Genomic DNA, 22491 nt, shown 5'->3' with positions numbered 1-22491 from the left:
TCTATTTACTTCAAAAAAAGAATTAATTTAGTAATTTATAAATATATACTTTTCGCGATTGCATTTCTCTAAAGTTTGTCAAATTTAATTGTGATAATTGTGATTTTGGCGACCTCTTAATTAATTACTTATTTTGTATTTGAACGACTCGCGAAGTCAGATTGTTACAATAAAGAAAATATTAAAATAGCACACAAACCTATAAATACCTTGAAAAACTTTTTCAACAAAACAAAATCTAAAATACCCGAAATGGAAAAAAGGAACGTAGTTTATGAAATTCCATGCAAAGGAGGTGTCTTGGCCGGGCCACAGCTCAGGGATGGTGCCGGTCACGATATAGTGCAGAAAAGAAGGAAAGTTTGTATTAGTATTTAATTAATATAATATCTTTATTCAACATAAAGATTGTGCACAAAATTAATATATTTACAATTTTAGATTACCTTTTAGTTGGTGAAGCTGGAACTGCGGCGAGATACGTCCTTTGTACTTGGTGTGTGAAAACAAGTGAAGTAAAAAATGTATAACAGGTCAATAACGCTTGCCAGTCAAACTGTTTATTTATTCCAGCGAAGTTCATTTGTATGGTTAACATAAACAGTTTGACTGGCACTGTTGACAATATAAGAAAAAGTGCGAGGGCGACCTTTTATGTTTTGAGTTTGGGCTGTTGGCCTAAACATGCCGGCCCCCTTGCGATACGCAAGATTTATTTGGACATATTCCGCCGCTGGTTCGCAGTATTTGTTTAAATTAAGCTTAAAACTATTTTCAGCTCAGGTTCCGTTTGAATTCCTAAAGTCGAAAATTTAAGAAAAATAAATAATAGATGTACATGGTTCAATCTCAGTGGCACATTCATTTTTATTTCATATATGTATGTATAAAATATATCATTGCTTATGTATATGCATAAGCAGTATTTAAAATAAATTTTTTTTTTGTAAAAAAATATGTTGTATAAAACAGTTATTTACAATTCATCAAGGCACTCGTTGGATGGAGGTGGAATGCAGGTGATTCCACTCTCCTTGCGGTGCTACTATGATGCGCTTGCTGTTTGCATCAATTCTTCTTGCCTTTTCCATTGTAGCTATTTTTGGGCGGTTGGAAAGTTTGCATTTCCAATCCGCTTGCGATCACCTCATGTAGAACTAGAGGACGAAAACGGCGCAGTTGGAAAGTTTTCATTTCCAATCCGCTCGTAGAAGGTGGGTGGAATGCAGATGATTCCACTCCACCTGAGGCCTCCGGACGGAAAGCAGACGTTTCCGCTGCAGAGGACTCTGCTTCGGCCTCCGATGCGTTAATGGAGAGGGTGTCGCTTTCCTCATCGGTTTTGTCGACGTAGCGAGCGTATTTCGGTTGCAATTCTGATAAGGTAAATGTGAACTTCACCTTATAAGGCGTTGTTGGTGGAAGCGGGGTAATGTATGCGAAATATAAATACACGATAACTCTATTGTATTGCAATATAATTGATATTCATTTGTTTTACAAATGATACCCTCAGACCCCCAAGACAGAAACAACGCCAACCCAAACATTAACAAGAAAGATTTTCTCAAAAAATGTCTAATTTATATATTTCCAAGCATTTATAGCATTTATTTTTGATTACTAACTAGTTTCTTAAAAATGTAAATGTCTACGTCATGCTGTTCCATATGTGACGCATGTAGCCTTACGGATAATTGATGATGTGTCAACACCCTTATGCTACCATCCTAGTGAATCGATTGTTTGCAATATCGATATATTGCATGTTTCACTTACTGCAGTTCCGAATTAATTAATGAAAATGAAAAACAAAAAAAAACGTGGCGCGTGTGATTTTTTGTTTTGTGATTGTAATTGCAATAAAAATTGTACGCGTCCGGGCGAAAGGTGTAAATCGCGACTCTTTAGCGTTTATTTCGTGTTTGTGAAGTGTTTTTGTGAAACAAAATATACATATGTACATATATGTATACACATATTGCAAATAATAAAGAGAGGAAAGAAAAAAATGTGATATAATAAAGACCTATGAAAGGTCATGCAAAAATCCTTCACCAAAGGAGAGTAACAAGTTATGTGAAAAGTGTGTAATTGTGTTTTTTTTCGTTTTTTGCAACGATCCGCTATAAAATCATACGATCGTGGAGTGACAACATATGTAGTAGGGTGTGCAGTGCTTTTTTTATTGTGAAAGAAAAAAAAAATTTTTGTAAGTGGTTTTTTTTATTTGTGTTGGTTTTTGCTTCGAAAAGCAAAAACTTGATTGCAATATTTTGCATTAGGGTGAACCGAGCAATCCGAAATTTCTCCTGTTTTTTTTTGTTAGAAAATTTTTTTTTTGTTCTTTGTTTATGTTTAGTATTTAAACTTTTGGTAATAGCCTAGTTGAGGGGTTGACCGCTAATACGCTACGAAAAATATCGAGTGAGGTGTCAAAAGACGCGTATTAATCTCGAGAACAATAATCCGAAGGCGGAAAAGAAAAATTGTATCTGTGTACGGAGATATTTGCAGTTGAAGGTGGCGATTTCCATGTGGTTGTTGTTGTGTTGTACCCAGAAAAAAAAATTGTGCATCACCGTGGCGGTAGCCACGGTTATACCACACACCCGGACTTGGCATGGCGTAGCCCAGGGTTATTTTTTATAAGCGCGGCCGAAGGCCGCCAACGCAGAAAGGTGTTCTGCGCAAAAATACTGTGGAACCGACCCCCGGTTTCGGAGGTACCCGCGTGTCTTTTTTCGGTTTTTCGTTAATATCTTTTGAACGCCTTCGGATTATTAATACTGACGTCAAGACGCGTCGTTTGACACCTCTCTCGATATTTTTGGTAGCGTATTAGCAGTCGACCCCTCAACTAGACTATTACCAAACTTTTTACTTCGAAAAGTAAAAAGGAATTTTGTTATGTGCCGTGCGTTATATTAGGGTGTCCTTAATTGAAAATTTTTTTCCGTGATTTGTTTCCTTATTTTATTTTTGTTTTTATTTTGATAAAAATGGGTGTATGCAAAGGAATGGGCAGCGATTTTGTTTAATTTAAGTAACGTTGCCTTTGCCATTGTACTATCCTTTTTTCGTTTGTTCGTAACAAAAATAAAAAATTATGTTTATGTGAGCACCCTTAGATATAATGCACTAGGCAAAAAGAACAAAGAAAATATTTATTTGAGGAAAATTTCATTATTTAATATGCGGTTTGCGAACCCACGAACTTTCTTTTGATTGCCTAAGCAGACCCGAAAAATTTTCTTTCATGATTCCATGCAGTCCAATGCACATAGCCATTGTGTATATGGCTGTACACATGTTTTCGATAGCGACTACCTGATGACCTCAATTGGTAGTGAGTGTGTAAAAAAACGCATTAAAAAATTTAAGATTTAATTAAAAAAGTGTTCATCAATTGTAGCAAAATATTGTTGCTTTTGTAAATGAAAATCACACCACCCATGTACGCAAGCATGTACATGTACATATGTAACATTAGGCTGAATCAAAAAAAAGAAAATTTTGTTTCCACTGGTGGAAGTTGCTTAGTTTTGGTTAGGAGAAGTTTTGATGTTGTGTGGAGATTTTGTAACTCCAATTGTAGCGTTACTGCTGAAGATTAGGGTCTGTCGTGTTTTCGGTTCCCGCGGTATATGGTGGTAGTAATATTAGTTTGACAAGTGGTCTTGTCACTTGCCCCCTTTCATTCCTTATATCCACAACGCGAACCTGGTTGTCTGAACCAGGGTGTAACTTAATCACACGCCCCAATCTCCGTTCGTTGGGAGGAAGATTGTCTTCCCGTATGACCACCATATCTCCGACTTGCATATTTGATTTAGGATGCTTCCATTTTATCCGTTTCTGTAGTTTCGAAAGATATTCTGATTTCCATCTTCTGCAGAAGTTTTGAAGCAACGCCTTGAGTTTCTGCCAGCGATTGACAATTGAGGTAGTGTTTTCATCAACGCTGATTTCCGCTGGTGCCAATAGATGTCCTCCAATCAAAAAGTGTCCTGGTGTTAGAGGCTCAAGGTCAGATGGTTCATTTGAAGCGGGGCTAAGAGCGCGAGAATTGAGACACGACTCAATTCTACATAACAATGTGTTAAATTTCTCAAAAGTGAATTTGTTGTTTAACGCCACTTTTTTGAAGTGGCTTTTAAAGCTTTTCACTCCCGCTTCCCATAATCCCCCCATGTGTGGAGCTCCTGCTGGTATGAAATGCCAACTTAATGCCTGATGGGAATATTTTGACAGGGTTTGGTTTCTTGCATCGGCAAGAAACTCCTTAAATTCAGCTTTTAATCAGCGTGATGCACCGACAAAGTTTGTTCCATTGTTCGAATAAATGTTTTTTGGACATCCTCGTCTAGCTACGAATCTTGAAAGAGCGGCAAGAAATAAGGAAGTGCTCAAATCACTAGTGGCTTCTAAATGTATGGCCTTAGTAGAAAAGCAAACGAACAGACAAACGTAACCCTTTGAGATACGACACCCGCGCCCACTGTAACTCTTCATATCGAAGGGCCCGGCGAAATCTACCCCTGTATTGGTAAATGCACGCGAAAAGGTGGTGCGTTCTTGAGGTAGAATTCCCATGAGCTGATTTTGAGATCGTTTCTTGAAGATCGTGCAGATCTTACAATTATAAATTACGGATCATATCATGGTTTTAACTTTTGGTATCCAGTATTGAGTTCTTATGATGCGTAGCATTAATTGGTTTTCACCATGGAGAGACATTTCATAGACAAACTGAACATACAGACGTGTAAACCTACAATTGTACGGAAGTATTATGGGATGGCGTTCAGATTTGGTTGTATCTTTGGATGCACCAAGTCGTCCACCCGTTTACACTACTTCGTCTTCATCAAGATATGGAGTGAGCGAAAGTATTTCGCTTTTAGATCCAATTGGTGTTTTGGATTGCAAGCTTGAAATTTCTGATCCGTAATATTGCTTCTGAGCAAGTTTTATTAAACGGGTTGTTGTAGCTTTAGTTTCATCTGAGGAAATTAAATAAGATTCAGGTTGACTGTAATGTTTATTTTTAGAATGCGTTCTATGAAAAAACCTGAGTATATATGATATAACTCTTAAAGCCCTAGGAAAATTTGAAAACCTATCGAGAATATCATTAATATCGCTTGAAATTGCAGTTGCATGTACTTGCACGCGTTTTTCTTCAATATTCGTGTTAAAATCCAAATCTTGGGCTGGCCACTTTTCCTTCTCTTCTTGGGGCCAAGAAGGACCCTGCCACCACAGAGAATTGTTGACTAAATCCTCAGCTAGTATTCCTCTACTGGCTAAATCTGCGGGGTTTGTACCTGAATCCACGTGATACCATGATGAACTTCCAACTTTGTCGGTGATTTTTGAAATTCGATGCGCAACGAAAGTTGACCATGAGCACGGAGGTTTTCGTATCCAGGCCAGTACGATTGTCGAATCTGTCCACAGGTGAATGTTTTGTTGACCTAAATCAAGGTTATCGCAGATAGATTCGGTTATTTCCGCTAATAATACAGCTCCGCAAAGTTTCAGTCGAGGAAGTGACATGATTTTGACTTGAGCTACTCTTGTTTTTGCCAAAAGCAGATTCACAAATATGCCGTCGTTGGTTTCCACTCTCAAATACACGGCTGCACCATAGGCTTTCTCGGAGGCGTCGCAAAATCCGTGGATTTCGACCTTTTCTGTTGGAGAAAAGGATACCCATCGCGGTATTCGTATTTTGTCGATCTCCTTGTACGTATTTGTAAAATGTTTCCACCTGTCTAATGTTGAAGACGAAACGGTTTCATCCCAGCCAGTACCCTCTAACCAGATATTTTACATAATCATTTTCGCCACGATAATTGTTGGAGCTAACCACCCCAATGGATCAAAGAGTTTTGCGATAGTAGATAGTATCACTCTTTTTGTAGGCTCGGTATTCTCTTCTATACATTTTGCTATGAAGTAAAACTGATCGGAATGAGCATTCCACCTAATACCGAGCGCCTTTACACTACTTGAATCTTCAAATTCTAAGAAATCTTCGCTCAGTAGATGAGCTTTGGGAATACCCTGTAATATTTCACTGTAATTTGAAGTCCATTTTCGTAATGGAAAACCAGCTGAACTTAAAACCACGGAAATTTCATCTCTTCCTCTGTTCGCAGATGCAATAGTATGCCCTCCCGAAAGAACGTCGTCGACATACATATTTTTCGTAGGATATTTGAGCCGATTGGATGAGATTTTTCGGAATCATCAGCCAGTTTAGGTAATGTCCTTTTTGCTAGATAAGGAGCACAATTAATACCAAATGTCACCGTTTTGAGCTCATACAGACTGATTTGATCATCAGGACTTGAGCGGAAAACTATTATTTGGTATCTTGTATGATTATCATTTACTAGGATTTGCCTATACATCTTCTGAATATTGCTATTGAAGACGTATCTGCAAAGTCGCCAGCGAGGAATTAATGTTGGTCAGCCTGAAGCACAGGACCAGCAAGAAGAACATCGTTCAGGCTGACACCATTCGAAGAGCGTGAAGAAGCATTGAAAACAACTCTAACTTTGGTGGAGATACTTTCTTCCTTTTATTACCGCATGATGTGGTAAATAGTAATTATCGACTGCATTGGCCGATTGAATTGAATCTAATTTTGACATATGCCCCATAGTCGCGTATTCTAGTATGATTCTATTGTATTCTTTCTGTAAGTCGAGATTTTTTCTAAGTCGGGTTTCATTTTTATAGAATTGAGAGCACGCTATTCTTAATGATGGACCTAGATTTATCTCTCCTGGGAATTCTGACCTGAACGGAAGCGACACAATGTATCTTCCATCAGAATTCCGCTGCGTTGTGCGTTGATACAATTCCTCACAATATGTATCTTCTAATGTGGAGGCTTTAGCTTTCGGTGTGTCTTCGAGCTCCCAAAATGACCTTAGCTGCTTGTCTAAAGCCACCTCATTGTAAAAGGATACCCGATTATGATTGGTTGGACTGGCTGCATCAGCACGACCAGTCAGTATCCAACCAAAGACAGTTTCTTGAGCTAAAAGAGTGCTAAGAATATTTTTTTGATACCGTCTAATATGATTTGCGGATAAATTTCCCGGCCAGAACAAGATCAACTGGCTCATTCACGAAGAAACGTTTATCCGCAAGCACGAGATCAGGGAATGCTTGTTGTGTTAATGCACTAACATCGCATGTTGGCAAATTACCTGTCAAATGTGGTAGAACTAGAACTAAAGCGTCAATAGAAATTAGTGGGTCAACTGGGGATCGCAACTGAATGGCGCATGCCTCTTTTACCTGCGCAGAAACTGAATTATTGATGCCCGAAACTTGAGCATGCATCTTTCGAGTTGGCAGGTTGATTCTTCGTCTGAATCTTTCAGTGATAAAAGAGCATTCAGATCCCGAATCTATGAGAGCTCTGGCCGAAAAATCTGTACCAATATAATGAATGGTGACGCGAGCTGTGCCTAGTGAAACACCTTTTCTGTTATTAATAAAGTTTGATTTTACTGTAGTTTTATTTTACCTTTTTTGTTTTGCAGATTCACTATGAGATTGAGCTTGCTTTGAAGTGCACGGTTGCTCATCCGACAAATCTGCAAAATTATTTACCTGTGTAGGTTTTGCCTTACTTGTCTGCAAATGCAGCAGGGTATTGTGTCTTAAATGGCAGTTGCTGCAATTGTGCACACTTGTGCATTTTGACACTGAATGCCCCGATGACAGACAGTTTAGGCAGAAGTGATTTCTTTTTGTGAAAGCAAGTCTTTCATTCGTGTTCAAATTTTTGAACTTTGAACACGGATAAATTTTGTGATCATTGCTTTGACACATTTTACAAGTGCCTTTAGCTACACTTGCTTGGAAAGCGCCAAGTTTCTTTGGGGGATGTTCAGAGGCCTGCTTTGAGTTTTGTACCTTTTGAGGTTTTGTACTCTTTGTACCTCTTAAACCTGAGACCGATTCTAACGTTTGAAAACGATTTGTCAGAAATCGGTCCATATCCGCCCACTTGGAAGTTTCTGTCTTGTTTTCTACGGACTGTTCCCATAGCGAATGGGTCACATCAGGAAGCTTAGTTGAACATAAGTATGTAATAATTGGATCCCAATTAGATATGTCAATATGATGACTTACTAACGAGGATATGCAATTATTTATGTCTCTTTGTAATATTTTTATTGAATTACCGCATTCAGTTTCGACTGATTGAAGGTTGAAAAGAATATTTAATTGGGTGTTGACTAATATTCTCTTATTTTCATACCTGTCGCACAAATTTTTCCAAGCTATATCAAAACCATCATTCGTCAATTCGAATTTCTTAACGATTTCTCTGGCTTCACCTTGGGTTTTTTGTATAAGATAGTATAATTTTTGTATGGCGACAGGCTTTTATTTAGAATATAAATGGCCGTGAACATGTCACGAAAAGTTGGCCATGACAAATAATCACCTTTGAATATATCGGTATCACAAGGTGCTAAGTGCAAGTTACGTGGCGTGAAGGCAGCATCGTTTTCCTTCTCTGCCTTCTCAAATTTTTCCGCCAGGTCATTAATTTTTGTCATGCACCGCACAAAAACGGTATAGCATGATTTATTTTTCTTTCTAATTGCAGTAACGTCTTTAGCGGTAATGTCCTCGGCCACTAGCAGATCATCGAAAGCAGCTTTGGCTTTATCCCACATGGACTACAACTCCTGCCGCTGAATTTTCAGCGAATTTTTGGAGTGCTCGCTTGTGGGTTTGCTTAAGAATTCGATGTCGAATTCAATTACGGTGTCTGCTAGGCGGTTATATGCTTCCATATTGAAAATTTTTTTAAAAATTAGAAACAATGAATTATTCCAAAAATGTTAAATACACAGAGTCAGTGTCTTTGGAATACCCCAAAATGCTAATGTAAATTAGTTAACGCTTTCCACCAACAAAATCAACCCAACAAATTAAATTAATTTCTGACAAATTTTGTGTAAAATTACAAACGTAAATATTTATTTTGAAACAAATAAACTCAAATTTAATAATTTTAAGAGTGATAAAACCAGTGGACTGTATGAAATAAATATATATATACGTATAAATATACGTGTTAGAACCAAAAGTAATTGCTCGCCAACCAACTATATTTATGTACGTGTGCGTGTATATACGTATGTAGCACAGTATTGATTTAAAGCAAACGCAAGTGAAAAACTGAGCAAGAGTTGGAGGAAAAATGTTCCGTCCACTAAATAAATGCTCAAAGTAAATTGTTTTGTTTTAAAAGTGAATTGAATGTAGAAGCTGAGTGATTTTTGTGAAACTAATTTTTCTTAAATTCAACTGTGATGAACCAAACCCAAAAGTGAGGTTAATTACACAGTGCAGTGTTGTTGTTGTGGGCTGTTAATAACAGAGCAGTGCAAGTCATATAAATGTATATTGAATTAATTTATTTTTGGAAAATTACTTGCACTTTTCTATTAAATTATTCCCAAACACTGTTTGTACAAATAATTGTGTGCAATAAAGCAACAGCGAAGACACTTAAGCCGTGTCAAATATTATTTACCGTTGGCGGCAAGCAATACTTGATGGACAAATGGGCTATTTGTACAAAACAAACTTTGTATTTAATTTTTTCACAATATCACTCGCGCACTTTTCACTTTCACTAATTTTATTTGAATGTGTACCACTGAAGTATACCACGTACCTTTTTATATTTGTAGATTTCGTTTTTGATGCAGTGGATTCAATAATATATAAACAAATGGATTGTTAGGTTCCTGTGTTGTTAAATTTGATATTGCTGCTGCTATTGACATGCAATTAAATATTTAAAACACTGTGTGTTGTTGTTTCGCAAAATGGTCACTCAATATAATATTTAAACACTGTGGTTGGTTCGCAAAATCGTCGCTTATGATGGTCGCTCAATATAATATTTAAACACTGTGGTTGGTTCGCAAAATGCTCGCTGTGAAAAAACGGATTGAATGGACCAATGTCTTGGCCGGGCCACAGCTCAGGGATAGTGCCGGTCAAGATATTGTGCAGAAAAGAAGAAAAGTTTGTATTAGTATTTAATTAATATAATATCTTTATTCAACATAAAGATTGTGCACAAAATTAATATATTTACAATTTTAGATTACCTTTTAGTTGGTGAAGCTGGAACTGCGAACTTTGTACTTGGTGTGTGAAAACAAGTGAAGTAAAAAATTTATAACAATACCGCTTGTCAGTCAAACTGTTTATTTATTCCAGCGATGTTCATTTGTATGGTTAACATAAACAGTTTGACTGGCACTGTTAACAATATAAGAAAAAGTGCGAGGGCGACCTTTTATGTTTTGAGTTTGGGCTGTTGGCCTAAACAGGAGGTAAAAACAATGAGCCTTGCCATAGTGTTTATGTAGGAACAAGCAAACAAAAATTTTAAAGTAGACTTGCCCAACATAATTCGGATTTAAAACATTGCCATAATGTAATGAATCAAAACACAGCACTCATGATGCACTGTAAAATGAGAGCACATACACCAAATTTTGAAGAAACAAAGATTATCCAGCAAGAACAACATTATAGCAAACGTTTCACTCTAGAAATGTTACATATCGTCGACAAAGATACAAACATTAGGCTCAATTATAAGACAGATATAGCGAACTGCGCGCACAGCTACAAATATTTACTGTCCAACAAGACAGTACACAGCTCCACGTCAGACAGAGCAGACGTGTAAATAAATGCAATGTATGTACATTTATTTTGTTCAATTTTATAATTTTTAATATGTGCAATTGTCAATGTTTTATTTTATTTTGTTTTGATTTTGTCAATAGTTGCGCCCTGAAGATGGTTACCGGAAGAGTAGCCGAAATATATTGGTAGTAAAATATTGTGTTTTACTCAATTTGATCTGAAGCCAGCTTCAAACAAAATAAGTTTATCAAATTTATTTTAAAGCTTGGGCATTTCGCCTTCAAACGAGTATTAAATTTTTATAGAAATCAATACGTGGTACAAATTAGTAAAGCGGTTACTAAGATCAAACTTTTTAGCATAAATGGGCAGTGCCACTCCCTTTTTCCAAAATTCGTAGGCTGTTTAATCTTTATCTCAAATAAAATTTCATTGAACCACTTTCAATAACTTTTAGTTATTAATAAAATACATATTTGGCTTGTAAATTACAAAAAAAAAACATGTAAAATTTTACGATGAATTTTGAAGCACCTTGTTATTGTGGCACCAAAAACGGACATTTGAGTTTTATAAGAAACAATATGTCTATCTTTTTTGGTAGTTATTGATTACGTGACTACTTAGATACAACTTTTTATCATAAGTGCACAGCGCCACGCTATCTTATCAAAATCATTAGTTTATCTTAATTAATGCTTAAATGCGTCATTATAAGACAAATCTCATTTTATTTTTTTATTTTTTACTAAAAACATTTTGTTTTTGAATTTTTCTAAAAAATTTCAACTTTGGCGAATTTTTTTGAAGCACCCTGTATCTGCGACATTCTGATTCACACAATAAAACTTCAAATAATTAGCTTTCATTTGCATTTTAAATTTTTAATATCTTCATTGACTTATCTTGTTTGGTTGATTTTCCGACAGGGTGGATAAATGATGTATATTGGAACGATTTTCCGTCATCCCTTGTCAAATTTGGTTTTGAGACAAACCGGTTTCGGCGTTTTGCCATCATCAGTGTCGATTTTCGTTCTAATCTGTTGGTGTCGTTTGTCCTGTATTTATAGTTCGTAGGTATATGAGCAGGTATTGTCAAATTGATGCTTGTGTATATTTAGTTATTTGTATGTGCTGTGTGTTCATTCAGAACCGAGGGTGGTTTACTAATCGATTTGTGTGGCTGACTGGGGTAGGTAGAAATCTGTGATTTTAGTCGTTTGACCTTCTTTGTTGGTTTTTTGTTTTGGTGTGTTAATTGTTTTGTGTTTATTTGTTGTTGTGTGTTTGTCTCTTGTACCTGTGTGATTAAGTTGTTTCCTGTAAACAAGTTTTAAAGGCTCGAATATTGTGTCGTGTGTAGTGTTTTAAGTCAGCTGCCAAATGAAATATTTATTCTTAAATTTTAAGGAAAAGGACTTTTCAAAATGTTTTTCACACTTCACTATAATATTAAAACGAAATGCAGATATTCGTTGCTTTTGAAATCCGGCTTAAAAATTGCACATGGAACAACTAAAGACTCTCCTGATTTAAAAAATGTCTTAGTACCTCTAAATCGCAGGCCCCTCAGAAACCACGGGTCCTGGAGGAATCTTCCCATTCCCCCCATTAATGGTTCGACCATCATAAAGTATTTCCATAGTGTCAACTTACTTGGGATTCAGGAGCGATTTTATGAGATTGATAATTTAGACAGCGATCTCTTAATTGGAGTCAGTTTCTTAAATAGAATCGGAGCCAAGATTGATATCCCGGGTCGGATGTTGGTTTATGGAGATGATCATAAAGAAAGAATACATTTTCTAAACGATTTAAACAATTTAAACCCCTTGGGACAAATTAGTCCTAAGGCGCCTGCTGATGATAATAACGGCCTATTAAATGAAAAATTGAAATTAAAAATATTAAACAAGTTTTAAACAATTTAAACCCCTTGGAAAAAAATAATATTAAGACGCCAGCCGACGACAACAACGCCCTACCAAGAGAAAATATTAAAAACAAAAATATTAGGAAAGAATTTAAAAATAATTTAAACCCCTTGAGACAAAAAGATCCTAAGGCGCCCGCCGATGGGAATACCGGCAACAAAGATAGTGAGTGCGTATTGAAAGCTGTTTCGGGAAATAAAATACCGGAAAACAATAAAATAAAAACAAAAAAGGAAAAGGGAAAGGAAAAGGAAAAAGAAAATTCAAATCTAAATCGGGCAAAGTAACTCCTGAAAAATTATCCAAGGCAAATACCGGGAAGTTAGAGCAGAATGAAAATAAAAATACTTCTGAAAATGAAAATGTTATAAATAATATATTTTGACGAATATTAGCAACACTAAGGGCTACTATCATCTCTAAGCCGATACTAAGCAGTCTCTACATGAAGAAATCAATCATTATGTCTACACATATGTACATATAGCAGCGGAGAGTTACTCACAAAAGTATGCAATCATCAGCAAAGTAGTTCTCACACATACACATGCATATTTCTGAGATACCCACAAAAGTATGCAATCTTCAGCGAACTAGTAAATTCTAGAAGCCTAGAAATATGCCAACGAGGAAACCGAAGAGTATAAAAGCAGCACCAGCTGAGGCACGACAAATATGTTTGATTTAAGCACGCTATTGGTTGCGAAGTATAAGTATTATTGTGAAGTAAAGACAATTTTGCATTATTTATAATTTGAGCTATTTATTCAACAGTTTAGCGATACGAACGTTAGCATAAGATTTGAAATAAGAGAAATACCACTAAAATTCGTTACAATTGGTGTCAGAAGACGAATTGTTGAATAAATTCCGAAGACTTCGAATATAACTTGGACATGGCTAAGTGGATTGAATTGAAGATCCAGCAACTGAATAAGGAGTTGGAGAGCCGTGGATTGAATACAACCGGCAATAAATTCGAATTTCAGGCACGGCTACGAGAGGCAATGGAATTAAGAGGGAATTAACGTCTTTCATCTTGATGGCGAGGAGAAAACAAAATTGAAGAGAAAAACGAAACATCGCAGACAGTTACGAGCCCAGACTTGAACACGATTTTGGCTGCAATATCTGCTCAACATCGACAGTGTCATCTCAGCTGGCAGCACAGGAGACACGCATAACATCGAAGATTGTAAAACAACTAGAATCCAAGGAGAACCGTATAACATCTAAGATGGAAACTCAACTGGAAGAACAGATGACTTATATGACATCTCAGTTGGCTGAGCAGTTGGAAGCACAAGAACGCGTATTTCAGAAATGTCGACACAGATTCCATCCAAGATGGAAGCACAAGAGGAGCGCTTATCATTGCAGGTGGCACAAATGTCTTCGCAGTTAGAAGCACAGTATACAAAAATTGTGCAGCTCAAGGACAAAATGGATATCGAGATAGAAGCTTTGAGAGGTCGTATACAGGAGTTGCAAATAAATCGCCCAGCAGTTTCAGCGAGTAATCCAAAGGTAAAGACACCATCCTTTCATGGTTCTATTCCTTTTCACGTCTTTAAGCTACAGTTTGAGAAGACGGCAGCAGTGAACAACTGGAATGCCGAAGATAAAGTTGCTTCTCTGTTCGTGGCATTGAAAAGGCCTGTAGCGGAAATCTTACAGACGATTCCAGAGTACGAACGGAATAGTTATGTCGAGAGACGTTATGGAAGCGAGCATGGAAAACAGGGCTCGAATCGCCACATACGATCACGGATCCGAAACTATATGAAAGACAATTACGTGATACGTCAGACGTATGGGTCAATTGGCATTACCACAAACGAAAGCTATCGTATCGTAATTCATTCTCAGTTCACAATAGTTTTTAAGGTCCACATCACTGTGGATTTTATCTTTATGTCAAAATAGATGTGGAAATGTTAAAATATTTAAAAATTTTAATAAACAAACCAAATTTCAAAATGGATGTGCACTTACTTTTCTATATAAGTTCAAGCGATAGTGAGGAAGATGAAACAGTACCCCAGCGGATTAGGGGATCAGAATATACCCGCGGTATGCCTGTCGTAAGAGGCGACTAAAATACCAGATTCAAGGGGCTGTGTAGCGCAACCCTTCAGGTTGCCAGCGCAATATATAGCTTCTCCAAACCCAATTGTCAACCTCACCTATCCGCGGCGAATCCTGTTTCACTAACAGACGAGGCTCTGGCGACCCCAAGCTCCTCATGGAACTTGGGGGTGGAGAGGGGGGAATGGCCTGAAGGTTTAATGTGGCCACATAAATCGTTCCCGAGATGGTCGGGCTAGCACCTTAATGGTGCTGTGGTACCGGAGCGTACCGGATCTGTATCCGGCAAAGGACCATCACATCGATAACACTCCCCAAAGCCTTCGGGGAGCAACCTTATCGCTACAACAACAACAACAACAACAAGATGAAACAGTAGCACGGAGGCTACTTAGAGATAAAAGTGATCCTTTAGCTTTACCACAAACTGCGTAAGTATGTGGCAAATAAAGTTTTACAAGTATACAAAAATGTGTGTTTTGCAGGTTCTTGAAACAATTTAGATTATCTAAAGAGGCTTTCCAGTTTGTACTTCATGCCTTAAATTTGAAGCAGTCGGATGCAAAAGCGGTGCCTCCAGTTCTACAACTACCTGCCACACTTTCTCTTCTAGGAAGTGGCGGGTATCAGCATTGTGTCGGCAGTGATTATTTGGTTGGAATGTCTCAGAGCACTGTGCAAAAGATAACATCCCAAGTTATTCTCGAAATGGAGAACAAGTTGTGTCCACAATATATACAATTTCCTTTAAACGGAACTTTGGAATGCAAGCAATGGTTTATGGATAAATACAAAATACCTGGAGGTAGGAAAACGTTCAATTACATTTATAAAATAAGTTTTTTAATTGAATATCTATGTTACAGTCATCGGTTGCATTGATGGCACACACATCGGCTTGCAAAGACCATCTGTGGATGAGCATATGTACTTTAATAGGAGGGGATACCATAGTTGTTGCTCATTTTCTTTATTCTTTGTATTAACTATATAAATATTTTGGCAGATGTGCGATCCTATAAAATTCTGGCAATCAACTGTCAGAGGCTTTCCAGTTTGTACTTCACGCCTTAAATTTGAAGCAGTCCGATGGAAAAGCGGTGCATCCAGTTCTACAACTAGCTGCCACACTTTCTCTTCTACGAAGTGGCGGGTATCAGCATTGTGTCGGCAGTAATTATTTGGTTGGAATGTGCCAAAGCACTGTGTCAAAGATAACATCCCACGTTATTCTCGAAATGGAGAACAAGTTGTGTCCACTATATATACAATTTCATTTAAACGAAACTTCGGAATGCAAGCAATGGTTTATGGATAAATACAAAATATCTGGAGGTAGGCAAACATTCAATTACATTTATAAAATAGGTTTTTTAATTGAATATCTATGTTACAGTCATCGGTTGCATTGATGGCACACACATCGGCTTGCAAAGGCCATCTTTGGATGAGCATATGTACTTTAATAGGAAAGGATACCATAGTTGTTGCTCATTTTCTTTATTCTTTGTACTAACTATATACATATTTTGGCAGATGTGCGATCACACCTATAAAATTTTGGCAATCAGTACGGTGGTGCGGCTCATGATTCCTTCGTTTGGAGGTATTCAGATCAACGGCGAGTATTGCAAGAGCGGTTTGAAGTTAATAGGCGGAGCAATGCGCGGCTTTTAGGTACGACATTGTATACTTTGTGGCTAATATTGCTATTATAATGAAAATTTTCATATCAACAGGTGATTCTGGCTATCCACTAGAGCCGTGGTGCATAACGCCTTACCGAAACCCCGCCGATGGCTCCAGTGAATCCGCATTTAATGATGTACACTCAAAAGCAAGATGTATCATCGAACGAATCATTGGTATTTTTAAAGGACGTTGGAGAATTTTAGGGTATAGCAATAGCGGTAGATACCATGCTACAAAAGTGGCACGATTTGCCAATGTGTGTGCAGCTTTACATAATATCTGCATACAGTTCAAAATTGATTACAACATACGAAAATATGAATCACGCTTCCCAAGGCAGTCGGTTCTATGTACCGGAGCGACTCGGAATTTTTTCCGAGCAAGCACTGTCATTTCAGTGTAACCCCATTTAATTTGTTGCGTCCCTCCCACAAATTGTTATCCTCCCAGCAGCTCCTTGCAGCGGGACTGCTCCATATTCTCTTGCTCCGGGAAGGTGTCGAATCCGATCCGGGTCCGTCTCCTGACCCCGGTCTTGAGAAATGGTTTTGCTGCATCTGCCGGAAAAGAATCTTTTTAGGACGGTCATACTCTGTTCAGTGTGTCTCGTGTAAGGGATGGTTGCATCGGATAGGTTGTTCTGTGCTTGATCCCCAAACCCGACGTCCACGCAAATTTTATAAATCTTTTGTGGCTCCTTGCTGTTCACGTCCAAGGGCGTCCCGTAGTCTACGTCTTAGCACCCCCCCCCCCCCCCCCTACCTTCCAGCTGCTCAGCAAGCCACAACTAGTACCCGCTGCTGCTCGCGCCCCGCGGCGCCAACAACTCAAACAGCTGCTACCACTCATAACTACTATCTTCATAGTAGAGTTGGTAGCAATGCTGAGCATCAGCCCCTGCCCCGTCTTCTCCCCTCCTCTTTTCCGGCAGCAATCGTGTAGGTCAGGGAAACAGACTCTTAGTCCCTAACCCCGTTTGCACCGTTTGCCAGCACAGAATATATATGTTTGCGACATCCGCCCAATACAGCTCCTGCCTTGGGCGGTGCCACTTTCCTAGATGTTCTGGTCTCCGCGACGGCAACCCCCCGACGGGTTTCATTGCGCCATGTTGCCAGGTCGCAAACCCCAATCTACAGGGTACCCCAATGCTTGGCCAAGGACGCCCAGTCCCAGGGCCACAACAGCAGTTGCGTCCTGGCCTTCCTCAACCCAGGCGTAGTCACCCGTCACTTACTCCCAGAGTGGCGACATCTCCCCGATGCACTTCAGAATTCTGCAGTTAAACTGTAATGGACTAACTGGGAAGATCACGGAGATAGTCGATTTCATGAAGCGGCACAAAATCCGCATTGCTGCGATTCAAGAGACTAAACTCAGAGCAAGATCTGCACTGCAAACCTGTTCTGGGTACAATGTCCACAGAAAAAATCGCATGAGCGGAAATGGAGACGGCCTCGCGTTTATCATACACCACTCTGTGCAATATCATATATTTGATCCTGGCATCGGCCGCAGGGACAATGTCCTAGAACATCAAGGCCTATCTGTCCGGTCAGGCGATGCAAACCTAGAAATCATCAACATCTACATCCCTCCTGCCACCTGTTGCCCCAGTGGATACCACCCTAATATTAGCGCCTTACTCACTGGCAACAATCACATTATCTTAGGCGACTTTAATGCCCATCACGATCTATGGCATTCAAACTTGCGGGCGGACAGTAGGGTTGAGATGTTGGCGGATCAAATAGAAGAATCGACGTTCTGCACAATAAACGGAGACGCCCCCACACGTATGGTAGGAAGCTGTAACAGTTCGCCGGATATCTCAATCGTGAGCGCAGAACTCGTAAACTGCGTCAACTGGCAGCCGATGGTAACATTGGCATCCGACCACCTGCCTATACTTATTTCGCTCGAGCGAACCGCCGACTTCGTCGTTACAGAATAACGCACTTTCATAAAATTTAAAAAAGGAAAGTGGGAGGAATACAAATCTTTTACAGACAACCTCTTTGCTGCTCTCCCTACCCCGACTGATGCGCGCCAAGGGAAGCGTGCTTTCCGCAAGGTCATTGAATCCGCCTCGGCATGTTTCATTTCCGCCGGGAGAATTCCCGAAATTCGGCCCCACTTCCCGGCGGACCCCGCAAATTTAGCGAGAGAACGTGACCTTATAAGACAGCTCGACCCAGGCGACCCCCAAAATAAGGGATATAAACCAACGCATCAGATTGCTTGTGGATGAACACAAGCGGGCGAAATGGGAGGAGCACCTAAGAGGTTGTAACCTCTATGCCGGTGTGGGTAAACTTTGGTCCACCGTAAAGTCCCTATCGAATCCGTCTAAGCACAATGACAAAGTTTCCATCGTTTCGGCGATAAAGTGCTGTCGGACTCGAAAAAATGCGCGAACGCTTACTTCCGTCAATATGTAGTGCATTCTACGGTCGACAAAGATAGACGGAGGGCCAATAGACACGCACATAAACATAAATTCAGCGCGTCACCAATTACCATCACCGCCAGAGAGGTTGAAGATGCCATTGGTCACGCTAAACCATCCAAAGCAGTGGGCCCAGACGGCATAGCCATGCCGATGCTTAAAAGCCTAGGGAAAGAGGGTTTCAAATACTTAGCACATGTCTTCAACCTGTCTCTTTCAACCTTTGTCATACCCGAAAAATAGAAAATGGCCAAGGTGGTCCCGCTACTGAAGCCTGGGAAACCAGCTAACATAGGAGAGTCGTATCGTCCGATATCTCTCCTATCCCCAGTAGCAAAGATGCTTGAAGCCATTTTGCTCCCCTACTTCCAAGCAAATTTGCAGCTAGCCTGTCATCAGCGTGGCTGCAGAAAACTCCATAGCACCACCACCGCGCTAAATGCCATTAGCACCCAGATAAATTGCGGTTTAAATCAAAACCCCCACCATAGAACAGTACTCGTAGCGCTAGACCTATCAAAAGCTTTTGATACGGTCAACCATGGCACGTTACTGCAAGATCTGGAAGGTTCTACCCTTCCCGCATGTCTTAAAAGGTGGACCGCAAGTTATCTGGGTGGTCGGCAGGCATCGGTCCAATTTAGAAACGAAACGTCAAAACCAAGAAGAATTAAACAAGGGGTGCCACAAGGTAGGGTGGTGTCCTATCCCCACTTTTGTTTAAGTTCTACATATCAAAGCTACCTTCGCCACCAGAAAGAGCCACTATCGTTTCATACGCCGATGACGGCACAATAATGGCCACAGGCCCAGGCCCACAGATCGATGAGCTCTGCAACAGAATAAACGGCTACCTACCTGATCTCTCCAGTTTTTTCGCCTCGCGAAACCTGGCATTATCACCGACTAAATCTTTCGCGACGTTATTTACAACATGGACGTCCCAAATGTCGACCATTTTGAATATCCACGTCGATGGCACTACGCTACCGACTGTCCTACACCCCAAAATCTTCGGTGTGACGTTTGATCAGGATCTACATTTTGGTGAGCACGCAGCCGCAATTGTTCCGAAAATCCAGAGCCGTAATAAAATCCTCAAATCTCTTGCTGGCGGTACCTGGGGAAAAGATAAAGAAACGCTCATTACTACATACAAAGCAATTGGCCAGCCGTTTACGTGCTACGCGTCACCCATATGGTCGCCAAGTCTAAAAATTACCCACTGGAAGAAGCTACAGGCCTGCCAAAATACTGCTCTCAGAATCGCCACAGGCTGCCTTCTTATGTCCCCAGAACACCATCGACATAATGAGGCGAGAATACTCCCGATCAGGGAGAGAAATGAGATGCTAACCAAACAGTTCCTGTTTAATACACAGAAACCTGGGCATCCAACCAGACCAAGAAGAATTAAACAAGGGGTGCCACAAGGTAGGGTGGTGTCCTATCCCCACTTTTGTTTAAGTTCTACATATCAAAGCTACCTTCGCCACCAGAAGGAGCCACTATCTTTTCATACGCCGATGACTGCACAATAATGGCCACAGGCCCAGGCCCACAGATCGATGAGCTCTGCAACAGAATAAACGGCTACCTACCTGATCTCTCCAGTTTTTTCGCTTCGCGAAACCTGGCATTATCACCGACTAAATCTTCCGCGACCTTATTTACAACATGGACGTCCCAAATGTCGACCATTTTGAATATCCACGTCGATGGCACTACGCTACCGACTGTCCTACACCCCAAAATCTTCGGTGTGACGTTTGATCAGGATCTACATTTTGGTGAGCACGCAGCCGCAATTGTTCCGAAAATCCAGAGCCGTAATAAAATCCTCAAATCCCTTGCTGGCGGTACCTGGGGAAAAGATAAAGAAACGCTCATTACTACATACAAAGCAATTGGCCAACCGTTTACGTGCTACGCGTCACCCATATGGTCGCCAAGCCTAAAAATTACCCACTGGAAGAAGCTACAGGCCTGCCAAAATACTGCTCTCAGAATCGCCACAGGCTGCCTTCTTATGTCCTCAGAACACCATCGACATAATGAGGCGAGAATACTCCCCATCAGGGAGAGAGAAATGAGATGCTAACCAAACAGTTCCTGTTGAATACCCAGAAACCTGGGCATCCAACCAGATATCTGATTGATGAGCCAACACTGCCTAGGGGCTTAAGGAGTATTCTCCGTAAGAATTTTGAGGAAATACGGCACCTGAGAACCCAGCCGTATGAAGCAAAAAAACACAAGCAAGTCCTTGGTGAACTCCACAAATAGGCGTCGGACCTTTATGTCAGGAATTGCCCGTTGAATCCAGTACTCAAAGAAAAGTACCCAAAACTTGTGGAAGAGGAACGCATACTCCCCAGGGAAACGCGTGACACTCTTGCTCAACTTCGTTCTGGATACTGTAACAGGTTAAACTCTTACCTATCCAGAATCAACCCCGACATACAAAATGAATGCCCCGCTTGCAATGTGTCCCACATGACACCAACCATCTCTTTAATTGTAATGTGGAACCAACGCCTCTAACACCCTTTCATTATGGTCCACCCCTGTTGAAACAGCAAGTTTCCTTGGACTCCTTGGACTCTTAGAGGATATTGATGACAATTTGTGATCGGTTGCGGCTGTTAGGTGGGGCGAAGCACTGCTAGAACAACAACAACAACAAGATATGAATCAGGCCAAATCAGCGATGTGAACCCATCTCACCACAATTGGTCAAACAATAAGAGACTAAATAAAACCCTCTCTAGTTAATTCCACGTAAACATTAAGAAAAAAAGGTTTGTAAAAGCAAATTAATTCATTTAATTGTTTTTACTAAGTGCCTAGTATTTATTTTAAAATTAGAATAAAATGACTTCGTTTAATTGCTAAAATCATGAAAATAAAAAAAATTCAGGTACAAAATTTGTTTTTACTAAGTGCTAAGTATGTGTGTTAAAATTAGAAATAAAATAAATGAAATGACTTCGTTCAATTGCTTAAAATCACAAAAATAAAAATCAGATATAAACTTGTTAAAGCTAACTTAAAAATTTAATTTCTTCTTTTTCTATTTACACTTATTGCTAGAGACTCTAATTCTAAATTTTTGATTTGTAAATCAGGTGCATGTGATTCTTATTGCAGTCGATGCTTCTCCCCCTTAATCGTCAGCATCCTTTCCTGCACTTGCAACAACCTCTCCTGCACATGCACCAATCGGTCAATCTTCTCCCCCAAATCGCGCTGAAAATCAGATACTCTACTCAAATTTTGTTGGAGCAGGGACAATTTTTCGGCACCCTTACCTACTCGCCTTGGAGTATTGCACCGATAGGTTACACGCGGTGTTGGGGTAGTTACCGACCTAGATGGACCAGGCAAAGCGCTGGCTGATGCGCTGCTTGTTCCACCATCACTGTTGCTCTCACTATCACTATTTTCGGTGCTGCTTCTTTGAGCGGGTGAATTGCCAAAAGTGCGAACGGTACTATTCTCGTCCACTGCGACCTCAAGCCCAGCCGGCTCAGTTGCACTGATGGGAATTTCATTATATAGACCTCCTCCAGTTTGTCTTTTGGACAATTTGTTGTGGGAAAGC

General features: G+C 39.7%; 1 protein-coding gene and 1 long non-coding RNA gene across 6 annotated transcripts in view; one reads left to right on the top strand and one right to left on the bottom strand.

Moving 5' to 3' along the window:
- Positions 1–22491, bottom strand: part of LOC137236912 (uncharacterized) — a 429807-nt gene that overhangs the window by 133721 nt on the left and 273595 nt on the right. The window lies entirely within an intron of this gene.
- Positions 1813–21926, top strand: LOC137236908 (putative nuclease HARBI1). 5 transcript variants are annotated; one of them, XM_067759996.1, is made up of 7 exons: positions 9052–9379; positions 9747–10086; positions 10168–15177; positions 15232–15551; positions 15613–16081; positions 16143–16423; positions 16486–21926. In XM_067759996.1, the coding sequence occupies exons 3-5, from the start codon at positions 14993–14995 to the stop codon at positions 15738–15740; spliced, it is 633 nt and encodes a 210-aa protein (XP_067616097.1). In that variant the 5' UTR covers positions 9052–9379; positions 9747–10086; positions 10168–14992; the 3' UTR covers positions 15741–16081; positions 16143–16423; positions 16486–21926. The 5 variants fall into 5 exon arrangements, 1 of the variants encoding a protein (XP_067616097.1); XR_010948702.1 differs by having other exon boundaries at positions 9089–9165; positions 10168–10773; positions 12135–15551; XR_010948703.1 differs by having other exon boundaries at positions 9089–9165; positions 10168–13371; positions 13433–15551.

Source organism: Eurosta solidaginis, chromosome 1 (assembly GCF_040869045.1).
Source record: "Eurosta solidaginis isolate ZX-2024a chromosome 1, ASM4086904v1, whole genome shotgun sequence".
NCBI classification, from domain to species: domain Eukaryota; kingdom Metazoa; phylum Arthropoda; class Insecta; order Diptera; family Tephritidae; genus Eurosta; species Eurosta solidaginis.
This window is presented reverse-complemented; position numbering and strand designations above follow the sequence as displayed.